Source organism: Sinocyclocheilus grahami, unplaced genomic scaffold, assembly GCF_001515645.1.
Source record: "Sinocyclocheilus grahami isolate Dianchi unplaced genomic scaffold, SAMN03320097.WGS_v1.1 scaffold37.1, whole genome shotgun sequence".
Taxonomy (NCBI): domain Eukaryota; kingdom Metazoa; phylum Chordata; class Actinopteri; order Cypriniformes; family Cyprinidae; genus Sinocyclocheilus; species Sinocyclocheilus grahami.
The window spans coordinates 4,591,418-4,604,666 of NW_015505216.1; the positions used below are offsets into that span (position 1 = coordinate 4,591,418).

Here is a 13,249-nt window from a genome sequence, read left to right on the forward strand (position 1 = left end):
TTGTGCTATTTCAGATTTTCAATACACTCCATTCTGTGTGATTTATAAGCGTTTTGAAAAGTGGGGACATGGGGTAATGTCCTGAAAAGTCACCTTCTCCTTGTAATACCTATGTCATACCTTTGTCATTATACAAATGTATGTCCTCATTTGTCACAAACACACACACACACACACACGCCGTCCCTAAAAGGGCTTTTCACACTTTCTCATTGGCCATTGGGGTGGTGTGTGTGAAGCTGTCAGAGCTGATCCGAGCGCACAGCTGATCCACCCAGACCGAGTAAGTACAGTCATTCATTTCTGCCGTTACATTTATCACGAGTTTTAAGAATAAAAACAGTCAGATTTTTCTATCGTTGTGAAACTTAACGACAAAACGATCAGCTTTTGAGTTCATTTCTTAAAGTTGCTTTGACAGTCCATGCTAAACAGTTCAGTAGTGTAGTAGTAGTCTTTCTCGTGTAATGAACTCGCGCGCTGGATTTTGTTTGCAGACCAAGCAATGAGCTTTTATTGTGTTGCGGATCTTTACTGTATACAATGAGTGAAGTGTTATATCTGCTTCACTGTCCTGCTCACTAGATATCTGCTTACTTGTACCTATTTTCAGCGCAGCAAACGCACCTGTACACCTCAAACTCAATAACTCACTTCATCAAGTTTCTATCTATAAATGTACGCTACTGCAAATTCAAATGACTTAGGCATTTATTGATTTAGCAGAATCTTTTGTCTATGCTGAGCATTATGCAGTATGATGACTGCTATAATAAGTGATTAATGTAACACATACTTGAAGTTTTATATACGATGCATAGCCTATAAATGCATTCTGTATGCATAATGCCGCAATGCTTTATAATACATCTTGATCAGTTGTATATTTTTATTGAATACATGGAACTACAGATATAGTGCAGTACATTGTAATACTTCATTATTAATTGTTGTACCTTTACAGAGTATTATAGAATATAATCAGCATCCAGCTGTTAGCCTATATCATTATACCCAAGGTGAAACCAAGAATAGATATCGTCTGCAGATGTTTATACATGCATTGAATTATAATGTGTATTATAAAATCTTATGAATACCTCTGTAATGTGTTATATGTACAGGCTTCAAATAAACTGTTACAGGTTAATATTTGTATTATTATTATTATTATTAAAGTTGTGGGTGACAATTACTAGTGAAGGATAATGAACATAATGGGAACATTTGAATTTCTTCCTGACCTGCAATGAGGTTATGAGTCAGATAGTCTTCATGTCTGTAGTGTGTGTGTGTGTGTGTGTGTGAGGGTTATGACTTGTCTAGCTTGTGTGACCTGTGTGCTGTGTGAGTATAATCAAGGTCAAAAGCTATGTCATTTCTGTCATCCACTGCCACTATTTGTTTATTTGTTATGTTCATTCTGTTCCTGGTTAGCATCATAAACATCTTTGTGTTGTATTGTTTACCACTTGTCTTAAGACTATTACTATGTCTGTCATGATGGTGTTAAATATAACCGTGACATTGCATTACCTGATCATAGCTCAGGATGGGGGCTAAAAATGCTGGAATCCCATCATGGTTGTAGCTGTAAATCCATGAACTTGCTCTACTCTGAATCCTTGTGATGTAACAGAGCAGAATGACATGTAATAGGATGTGTCTTGTAGTAGTATGTCTTATTGCAAACGGAGTCTTTAAAATAGTCGTGCCAATATTTCTTTTTTTTTTATTTTGCATTCTTCAACCATTTGATTACGATTGATTTAACAAATATGCACACACACACCATAGACATAATGATTTTTATACTGTACAAACTGTATTGAGTTTATTGTATTGCTGTATTGCAAAACTACTGGTGTTTTTTGAATAAAAAAAAACTTTTATTATGTATTATTGTACTATGAACATACTATTGTTCATCTATTCAAGCACACATACACCAGTAGGTGGTGACAAGTGACTATAGGTGACGTTCAAATGAAACAGATTGAATGAGTCTTTGAATCATTAACTCGACTGATTTGTTCAAAAACACCAAATCATTTAGGAAAAATACCCGCACTCACACTGTCCCTTCGTCTGGTTGACCGTTGGGGCACCACAGATGCTCTGGCAACCAGCTCCTTCCATTCCTCCCTCTTCTCAGCTTTTCTCAAGGTCTCGCCCAGCATCAGGCCTGTCCACTCCTGAATGTTGTTGTCCCATCTCTTTCTCTGTCTGCCTCTCTTCCTCCCTCCTGGCACTGTGCCCTGCAGGACTGTCTTTGCAAGTCCTGATGACCTTATTAAATGGCCGTACCACCTCAGCTTCCGTTTTTTCACCACTGTCAGGAGGTCATCATCATATGGCCCAATGGTCTGCCGAATTCTGTCACGTGCTTCTTCATTGGAGATGTGATCTCTGTAGGAGATGCCGAGGAGTTTTCTGAAGCATCTCATCTCCATGTCCTTTCCAGTTCTGCTGTTAGTGTCCAAGTCTCACAAGCATATAAAAATATGGACATGACTAGGGAGCGCATCAGTCTGATCTTTGAGCTGAGGGCTATGTTCCTGTCACTCCAGATGGTCTTTAATTTTGTCAGCGCCGCTGTGGTCTGGGCGATCCTGGCGAGTATCTCAGGTTTGGACCCTTCATCCGCGGTTTACACTGTCTAGCTTCTCGCCGCCAATCCTGATGTCAGTGGTGAAGCCAATTATGTTGTTGTTAGTCATCAGTTTAGTCTTCTCCTCTTTGATCTGCATACCATAGGATGTAGAGATCTTGTAAAGGCGCTCCACCAAGTTATCCAGCTCTTCTTCCTTCCCTGCCAGGCCAACTATGTCATCGGCAAAACGTAAGTTTGTGATTGTACTGTCTCCTATGCTGACTGTCCCCTCATGGTCTTCCAATGCATCAGCCATGATTCGTTCTAAAAAGATGTTGAAGAGTGTAGGGGAGAGCAAGCAGCCTTGTCTTACTCCAACTGTGGTTCTGAACCAGTCCCCTATGTTGCTGTTGAAGTAAACCGCGCAGGTGGCCTTATCATAGAGGTTTTTTATAATTTTGATCATGTTGTACTGCCTCATGGTGGCCCATAGTGCTGCATGTCATTCTCTGTCGAACGCCTTTTTGAAGTCCACAAAAATGTGGTAAAGGTTTTGTTGATGTTGTAGGTATCTCTCACATATTATCCTAAGGTTGAAGATCTGCTCTGTTGTACTGCGCCCTTGTCTGAAGCCCGCTTGTTCTTCAGCGATGATCTTGTCAGCTTGCGGCTTCAATCGATTCAGTAGGATTTTTAGCGTGACCTTGCTTGGATGGCTTATAAGGCTGATGGTATGATAATTCTGGCAAAGTTGTAGATTGCCTTTCTTAGGGAGGATGATGATGAGAGACTGGGTCCATGGTTTGGGCCATTCTCCTGTCTGCCAGATCTTGTTGCAGATATTCAGTAGGGCACTTATCATGGCATCTCCCCCTGCTTGCATGAGCTCCGCACGCCGCAGGGACGTTATCCACTCCCGCCGACTTCCACTGCTTCCTCCACTGCTTCTTCCACTTCTGTGCGAAGGATGGGGTAGTTGTCATTTTCGGTTGCTGGGGGGACATTCAGTACCTTTGGATCTCCTGTGGTTTCATAGCCATACAGCTCTGAGCAGTACTCAGTCCACCTCTTTAGGATGTCCTGTTCTACAGTCAGACAATTACCGTCCTTGTCTTGCATGGTTGGTGTTCGCACTTGCTTTGTGTTGGTCAGGTCTTTCTCCAGCTGGTATGTTTTCTTGCTGTTATTCTTCTTCAGGCAAATTATACACTATCATATTTTGAAACGGATCTGCTGTGGCCTTTTTGGTTGGAAAAGCATTGAACAGACAAACTGGCAATTATTTGTTTTAAATGTAAGTAATAATACTTCTTATTTATTTAACTGTTTACTGTTTGCTGTTTTGCCTTGTAGATTAACACAGTTTAGAAACACAAGACAAAGAGTAATGTAATAAAAAAGTCAAAAAATTTGATTTTAAAAAGTTTTTTTTTTGTACTTTTTAGCATTGCATTTTTAGAATGCCAGCACATGCTTGCATAAATGGAAAAGCAGCAGGTTCTTTGTGAAAGCTGTCATTACTAGTTCTAGTAATAGAAGCTTGGACACATCTTTTGAATTTGCAATGTCAGATCCTGAATTTGTGGCCATAACACACTCTTGCTTGTCTGATATTACTCTAATACAGTGAATTGTCTAACATAACATCCATTAATTATCAGATAAATATGTAATAATTTAGGCTTAACAGCTAAAAACTTATTGCAACAAGTTATTTTTGTAAATATTGCAATTAAACAATATTGTAACAATTTTTGTTAACAACAACAACAACAATAATAATAATAATTAATTATAATATTAATTAATATTAAAGGACTCTGGTTGAGTCCTGGATGATAACTGAGAGAATCTCGAGATCAATTTTTTAATTTTTTATTATCATGGATATTCATAAATATTTATTTTTGTAGCCTGGTTCATTAGTATTGTGACAAAAAGCAGAAATAAAACAATAATTGAAAGCTGATCTTAAGATGTGTATCATACTGAATCTCACCTGCTGTTTGAATACAAGCCCTTTGGCAATTTATTGATGTCTGATGATCTCAAATGCATCTTGTATTACTTGTTTTTCCTGGCACAAGCCTTGGACTCTTATTATTATAATGAGACTTAACAATCTAAATGCAGCTGGATTGTTGTGAATCAGCCAGAAATTCAGAAAACACACCTTCCATAAGCTAGCTGTAGTACAATTAATCCAGCGGCTATTAAACAAGATAAGTAGCGTGTGCTGAGAATACCTCAGTCGTGACTGGTGAATCGTGAACGCTGCTGTCTATGTGTGTGTGTTTGTTTGAGTATGTCTGTGCTCAGCACATGTCCATGCCAGATAGAGTTACTGGATTAAGGACTGATGAGTCTAACTGATCCCAAACGTCAACCAGCCACTACAGTGCCTTTCCTATCCGTATCCTCAAACTCCCTCTCACGTGATTCGCTCTGTCTCTCTGGTTCTGTCTCTAGCGTAACAGCTTTGTTTGGTTGCTATCATTACTTACAAACCGTGTCTTTAAAAGGCTCACCTAATATAAAAGTAAGGAAAAATAAATAAAATGTCAAATGTTTTAAGCAATATTAAAGTCAGAAGTTAATTAGATGTAAGATGTTGTTAAATGCACATAGCAAATAGATGGTTAAAACACTCTTTGCTCTCCTGATCTGAGACTCTTTTCAGGGGTCATAATATAGCTAAGCTTGTTAAACCTCTCAGGCAAGTCACTCTCAGACAAGACATGACTCTCATGCTTCCTATAGAAAGAACATGGCAATGCTGCTGAAGATCCTGTCCAGTACTACACAGTCTTAACCCTCAATCGTCCCTCATTTCCTGTTTACACTTAAGTCCCTTGGGGTCGATATGACCCCAAACATTGAAAGAGTAATTGTGAAAAATATATACATTTTTAATCATACAAATAATATATCATTTTTTTGTTTACTTCTCATATATACATTAATGCTGTGTTTTGGGCTAAGCTTGTTAAACCTCTCAGGCAAGTCACTCTCAGACAAGACATGACTCTCATGCTTTCTATAGAAAGAACATGGCAATGCTGCTGAAGATCCTGTCCAGTACTACACAGTCTTAACCCTCAATCGTCCCTCATTTCCTGTTTATACTTAAGTCCCTTGGGGTCGATATGACCCCAAACATTGAAAGAGTAATTGTGAAAAATATATACATTTTTAATCATACAAATAATATATCATTTTTTTGTTTACTTCTCATATATACATTAATGCTGTGTTTTGGGAGATATGAAGTACTTTTGTACCTATTTACCAAAAAATTCCTCAACTACACCATTAGCTTGCATGGGAAATATTATTTTTTTTAATGAAAAAATCACTTGAAAGATGACCTCAATTTAATTTAAGTTGCTTCTGGATATTGATCTAGGTGTTAGGTGTAGAATTCTGCCATCTGTTGGTTAGAAATAAACCTAAACGGATTACAGTTTAGGAAAGAAATTGTTTTGACCAGCAGAGGGCCATAGAGAGCCATTCATTTTACTAAATGTGGCCAACTGCTTCTATCACAACTTTTGTGATACATTTTGTGAATTTATGTATATATAACCATTAGAAAAGACATTAAAAATAAATATTCTTTCAAATGGTATAATTTTTTGTGGTTTTTGAGGCATTTTGAAATGTCTGTTTTCAAAAAATGCCACAGAAATTTGACAGAAAAATGCCACATAAGACGCACCTAAAAGACAAGACTTAGAGTTAGATTGTAGTTGCATATTATTGTGTAAAAAACCAAGTGTAAAAAAAAAATGTGGAAGAAATTAAAAATGTAAATAAAACCAACAGCAATATGCAGAAGTGTGTGCATGTGCATGCATTAGGTCTATCTCAAACGTGTTCTGCATTTGTGACTGATTTCATTTGCCAAATTTGATACAAATGCTATCTGTGGCAATCATACCTGTGTGTGTGTGTGTGTGTGTGTGTGTGTGTGTGTGTGTGTGTGTGTGTGAGTGAGTGAGCATGTCTTTTATACTTTGCATTTGTGCTCTAGTACCAGGCCTTCATTTCTGTGTGGAAATTTTCAGATTAATGCCGGATTTATTTATTTTTTTTGACAAATGAAAAAAAAATATATACATTTTTTTAAACTAAGTAAAAGTTGATTGGGGTCATATTGACCCCAGGGGCCGATTGAGGGTTAAGAGGTTTAAGCTATTATTAGATTAGATTGGACAACAGCATTTATGTGTTTATTTATTATAACTTAAATAACAACCAATAGTCTTTCCTGTAGCTTGAACAGTGGAGTATGGCACAATGGGTTTGTGGGTTTTATTACCAGGGAAAACAAGAACTGATAAAATGTAAATGTATAATTTGAATGCAATGTAAGTTGATTTGGATAAAAGTGTTTGCCAAATGAATAATTGCACATTTTAATGCAATACTGAACAGGCTCTTCAGATATGAGCTGTATGTAAATGAAACAATATGTTTTAAATATTTACGTTTAAAACCTTTATACCTGTACAGCTCGTATATACGGAGCCCCACACATGGCATGCAGGAAAAAAATAGTAGGCTAAATCGTGTGCACGATTTACTATTTCATTCCCTCAATTTATAAATTGTACGCACGATTTACTAATTAATTCCCTCGATTTGCTAAGTCATGCACAAGATTTATAAATCGAGAGAACGAATTAGTAAATTGTGCGCACGATTTAGCAAATCGAGGGAACGAAATAGTAATCATGTGCACGTTTTAGTACATCGAGGGAGCGAATTAGTAAATCGTGGGCACGATTTATTTATTTTTTCTTGCATGTCATGTACGGGGCTCCATACGTATAACAAACTCCTACTGTTTAACTTTGTGATGACATTGAGTTAAAGTGATGGTCCACCCAAAAATGAAAATTATGTTATCATTTTCTCACCCTTATGTCATTCCAATCCTGTATGAGTTTCTTTTCTCTGTTAAGTGCAAAAGAAGATATTTTGAAGAATGTTAGAAACCAAAAAGTTGTTAGTAGTCATTGACTTCCATCGTATTTATTTGCGTTCCAAACCTGTTTGAATCTCTTTCTTCTTGCAAATAAATACGATGGAAGTCAATGGCTACTAACAACATTTTGGTTTCCAACATTCTTCAAAATATCTTCTTTTGCACTTAACAGAGGAAAGAAACTCATACAGGATTGGAATGACATGAGGGGGAGTAAATGATGGCAGAATTTTTATATTTGACTGAACTATCCTTTTAAATGCATCAACCTGTGATTTCCACTATTGACAGATGAAAATATTTAAGCTATGTTTATAAAACAACATCTATAAACAACTAAAAATGGGAAGGTTTTTCCTTTGGGCTTTTGAAATGTTTTATGTACAGACAACTACATTGTCAAAATTATCCTTGTTCAGTTCCACAAAAACAACAAAAAAATGCTGTATTATGCATGCAAGACTATAAAAAGTGGCAATGTCACTTTGTTAAGAAACAATACACACCTGCGCACATACGCATTCCTATAGACTGCACATGTAATACGCATGCCTAAGACATCACCATTTTCACAAATTCACGTTTTCATAGTTTACATGGAGATGATAACAATATTGTTTGTTTAGAACTTGCACTTTGAAACCCGTTTGCAAAAGTTTGCACTTTTAGGCTCCCAAAACACTGTTGTTGTGTAAATAAATGGGCAAAAGGCATACAAAGTTTTCCAGTTTTAGTTGAAAATGGTGTAGTGTAAACAGTCCCTTGTTCAGTTCTCGGAGGAAGAGCACTATTATATCGGAAGGTCATAATAATTGTGATTCTTCATGTAATGAGTTCAGGAGAATTGAGAGCTCAAACTTTGGGTTCGCTGAGTGAAGTACCTCATTCTCTGCTGTAGTACTGCTGGATCTGTGCTGTTGTTTTACTGGGCCTATTGTGTTTCATCTGTGAGAGGATCTGGCAGAATGCTGATGCTTACAGTTTGCTTATTTAGGAGCAGAGGAGCCCCTACAAACACACACACACACACACACACACACACTCATAGCTGACCAAACTTCAAGATTGAAACCAGTCATTACTAGATATTCCCATTTCAAATCTATTCTTAACACTTCCAAAAGGCTTATTTAAAACATGAGTAATGGGTAATTATAGTTCAGTCTCATCACCAACTTTAGTCTGGCCTTCCACACACACACACACAAAATGGTACATTTCCTACAGCAGCCCTCCTGGAGGGCTCCCATGGGTCGACCATCCACCACATGCCAGGTCTATGTTATATGGGTGATAACATGATGATGTCATTATTTATGTATGAGTAAAGCTGTGTTTGTGTTGTTATGGCAGTTTGGTGACTAGGTAACCACATCTGTTGACTCATGAATGATAATTTAGGAAGGCATGTTCTGAACGGTGCTGTTTGGGTAATTTCATGTATTACAGCTGAGTGTGACTAACAAGATGATGGCTTACAGTCTCATTTACAGATGCATTAGCTCCACTTGTTCTTCAGGTTCCTCTTGTTGTTGCTCAGAAATGACTGTCTTTACAATACACTCTTAAAAATAAAGCTTCCAAAAGGTTGTTTTCACAGAAATGCCATAGAAGAACCATTTTTGTTCCCCAAAGAACCTTTCAGTGAACAGTTCTTAAAAGAAGAAAAATTTTCCGCTATAAAAGAATATTTTTTACACTATAAAGAACCTTTTGTACAACGGAAAGGTTCCATGAACCAATGCTAATGAAGAACCTTTATTTGTGTATTTGTGTGATCAAAGATGTGTAAAATTAGCTACAATAGTCATTTCTAAATTGAATTATAGTTTTCCTTCAAACCTGTTCCTGTGACCAGCAGCATTCGTTTGATACTGCAGCATTATAGTAAATGTTTCTTTCGGGTTAGTTTGACCTGATCAACCAACCAACCAACCAACCAATCCAAAAAGACAATTTGCAGCAGTGTACTTTTGTAATGGATTTATTTTTAAAAACAAATTAAAATGTTCGGCAAGGATGTGTTAAACTGATCAAAACTGAAAGAAAAGACATTTATAATTTTGCTAAAGATTTAATTTGCTTCAAATAAATGCTGGTCTTTTGAGCTTTCTATTCATAAATGTATTCTGAAAAAAATGAATTTACAGTTTCCACATTAATAATAAGCAACACAACTGTTTTCAACATTGATGATAATATTAAATGGTTCTTAAGCATCAAATCAGCATATTAGAATGATTTCTGAAGGATTACGTGACACTGAAGACTGGAGTAATGATGCTGAAAATTCAGCTTTGCATCACAGGAATACATTTTAAAATATATTGGAATAGAAAACAGGAATTTAAAATTGTAATAATATCACATAATATTGCTGATGATATTTACTGTACTTTACTGTAATTAATGCAACTTTGGTGAGGATAAAATAATCTTACTGACCCCACCCCCCCAACTTTTTTGAGCTATTAAAAGGTCAGTGGGGTCTTTGAAAATACCTGATACACATAGGCTAGCTTAATCATTTTATAATGTTGCATGCTTCTTGGAATTTATGTCTTGTAATTTAAGCTGGTCTAAGCAGCTGTTTGTTTTAATGTTGGAATCATTTTTTGGGGGGGGGGGGGGGGTGTAAGTGTTATTACTATTTTGACTTAATGTTAGTAGGAAAATATCAGTAAACTTGCTGAGACTGCAATATACTAAAATACTGATGAATGGCTTGCTCTCAAAGACTGCGTGCTGAGTTGAGCTGCACTTCAGAGGTGTAGAGTGTCAGTGCTAGAGGAGTTTCCCAAATGCAGGAGCTCAGCAAAGCAGGTTATGGAGCACATTTACACAGATAAATAATAAATAGAAATGCTAGTTTTACAGGTAGGTTTATAGCCTTTGCATGAATAAACAGGGTCTGTATTTGTGGTGGAGATGATTGTTAAATTAACTTGCTTTTGTGTTCTCCTGTTTATAGATATATAACACTGCTGTATGACTTATGAATGTGTCTGTTCTAATCAAGAAGTCTTTTATTTGTTTTTCAACAGTGCCATGTCCTCTCAGAAGTAATCAGGATGGTACACAAATGCATTATTAGAGGAACCTGCTGTATTTTGAGCTTCTGATCAACCAAACATTTTCAGTTGAGACTCCACCCTTGTTTTTTCCAATTTGAGGAGCTGATATCATCTTAATCACACACCAGGAATTATACTTCAGACTTCCAAAGTGAGTTCATGATATGGACAAAATGGAAAGTGTAGCCCAGGAGTCCAGAGCTGAACGGATAGCTCGCTACAAAGCAGAGAGACGCCGAGAGCTGGCCGAGCGTTACGGCAGCCAGGAAGAGGAGCTTCCATCTAAGTGGTCGAGAAGAGAGAGGGAAGGACGCGGCGGCCGTGACTCTACCTATGTGGATAAGTCTGTTTCGGGAGGAATGAATGGAGGGATGGGGAGGAATGGACAAACGCCACTGGAAGAGAGGCCTGTTCCTGCAAAGATCTCCAATGGGTGTAAGGTGAACACCTGTGGAGAGAACACACAACAAAACAGGTCAGCTTTCCTGTGCCTTTGTACCACACACAAATTTGTGACATTCCTCTCAGCCCAACTAATTGTAATTTTGGTCACACTTCACTTTAAGGTCCAATTCTCGCAATTAACAAGCCATTAACTGTGACTTTTGTCTCAATAAACTCATAATTTGCTGCTTATTAATAGTTAGTACAGTAGTTGTTAAGTTTAGGTATTGGGTAGGATTAGAGATGTAGAATATGGTCATGCAGAATATGTGCTTTATAAGCACTAATAAACAGCCAATATGTTAATAATAGGCATGCTAATAAGCAACTAGTTAATAGTGAGAATTGGTCCTTATAAAGTGTTGCCAAATTTCAAAATCATATTAAAAAGTTCAAGTTGAATTTTTTTCTTATTTACTTTAATAATACACATTCCTGGTTTTAATGTGGGCATAAGCAAGGCATTAATTGCAATGAGGGAGATATGGAAAATTTTCTGCCAATATTTAGGCTGACTTACACAGGATTGCCAGCTTTGAATATATTCTGATCCCCACTAGGTTTTGCAATATTTCTCTGTGCACAAAAAAAAAAAGAATATTTAGACCCAAGTAATTTGAATTTGAATTACACAGTTTTAACATAAACAAACTAATGAACTTAATGCGATACATATTTGACAGTTGTACATAAATGAAACAGGTCCGATATCTGTACTAAAAAAAAGCATGGCATATTCAGTTATTAACAATTTGTATCTGTCTGATTTTATTGGAATAATATTTTTAAATGGTATTTATTCAACTTGCTTAGAATCAGCATGCATCTGTTTATTGCGGAAACAATTACATTCATTCAGTTGAAAAGCATGAATATGCTTAAAATATGGCAAGTTGTGGAACAGGCAGTATTCAGTAAGTTCAAATGTGTGAGATTGAAACAAAGTTGATTTATTGATGATAAATATATAAACCTTGTGATTGTGTATTTAAAACACATTCAGTTTATTAGTACTATTACAGAAATCTTATTTGTTTAATGTATGTATGACTGGCAAATATGCATCACATTAAGTCACATTATGTCAAAACTGTGTAATCCAAACGGATGGAAATGTTATATGCAATTCAAAAACATAAACTATAAATTTAGGCCTAAATATTTTTTTCCCAGCTACACTTTTATCATTCTCTATATCCACCCCTGTCCCTCTTGTCTCTCAGCTGTCCCTTCCTTGCACACTTTATTTCCTACAGTTCTTGTCTCTAGTTGAAGTCTTCTGCCTCTCTCCAGGGAAAGTTTGTTGGGTTCATCTGGTACAGTGGCTGGGGAAAACCCTCCAGACTTCCATGGGCCCTCAACCCCTGACACTCCTCAGTTACACACTCATGTATCAGTAGGCCAGCTGAAGGACGCTCTTCTACAGCAAACCTCCAGCCCAGCTCCGTCTGATAGAGTGTAGGGACGCCTCAGTGTGTGTGTTCATTTCCTGCTTCATTCTGTTTGTATTACCCCAGGCAAAACATTTACGCTAACTCTAACACTAGTATTTTACATAATAATTCACTTTTTTTCATAAAGTGTCCAGTTTAAAATATGTTTGAAATTGCCCTATAAACGCTGTATATATTTTAATATACAATCCATATTAATATAATGTATATGCTACTATTCAAAAGTTTGGGGCCATTTTTAAAAAAAGAAGTTATTGTTTTTATTCTGCAAGGATGCATTAGACTGGTCAAAAGTATAAATTCTATTTAAAAAAAATGCTGTTATTTGAACTTTCTATTCATTTTAAAATCTTGAATATATATCAGTTTCTAAAAGTATATTAAAGGGGTCATAGGATGCTACATGCACTTTTACAAGTTGTTTGAACTGAAATGTGTGTTGGCAGTGTGTGTACTAGTGATGCTTGCATCATTAAATCATTAATGATGCAAGTATTAACTACATTTTCTAAATTATGAACGTGTTTTAAATAGGCTACAGAAATGGAATAAACTGTAAATTAACATTAAAAGTTATTCAACAAAACATTATTTAGTCAAGAGCAGTAAGGGATTTTCTCTGTCTTTTGTTGTTTGATTAACATTAATAAAAGACGGCACAGCTTTATTAGGCTGCTGTCACAAGACCTATTTC

At 36.5% G+C, this 13,249-nt stretch overlaps 1 protein-coding gene across 2 annotated transcripts in view; it reads left to right on the forward strand.

The window, feature by feature from the left end:
* The first annotated feature begins 231 nt into the window (after positions 1-231).
* The window catches only part of LOC107581739 (supervillin-like), a 46,962-nt gene continuing 33,944 nt past the window's right edge, over positions 232-13,249 (forward strand). The window contains exons 1-3 of one of the 2 annotated variants that reach the window (XM_016267390.1): positions 232-283; positions 10,628-11,132; positions 12,395-12,559. In XM_016267390.1, the coding sequence (XP_016122876.1) occupies positions 10,822-11,132; positions 12,395-12,559 (476 nt within the window). In that variant the 5' untranslated portion in view covers positions 232-283; positions 10,628-10,821. The remainder of the gene's footprint in view (positions 284-10,627; positions 11,133-12,394; positions 12,560-13,249) is intronic. The other variant, XM_016267389.1, reaches the window with a different exon arrangement.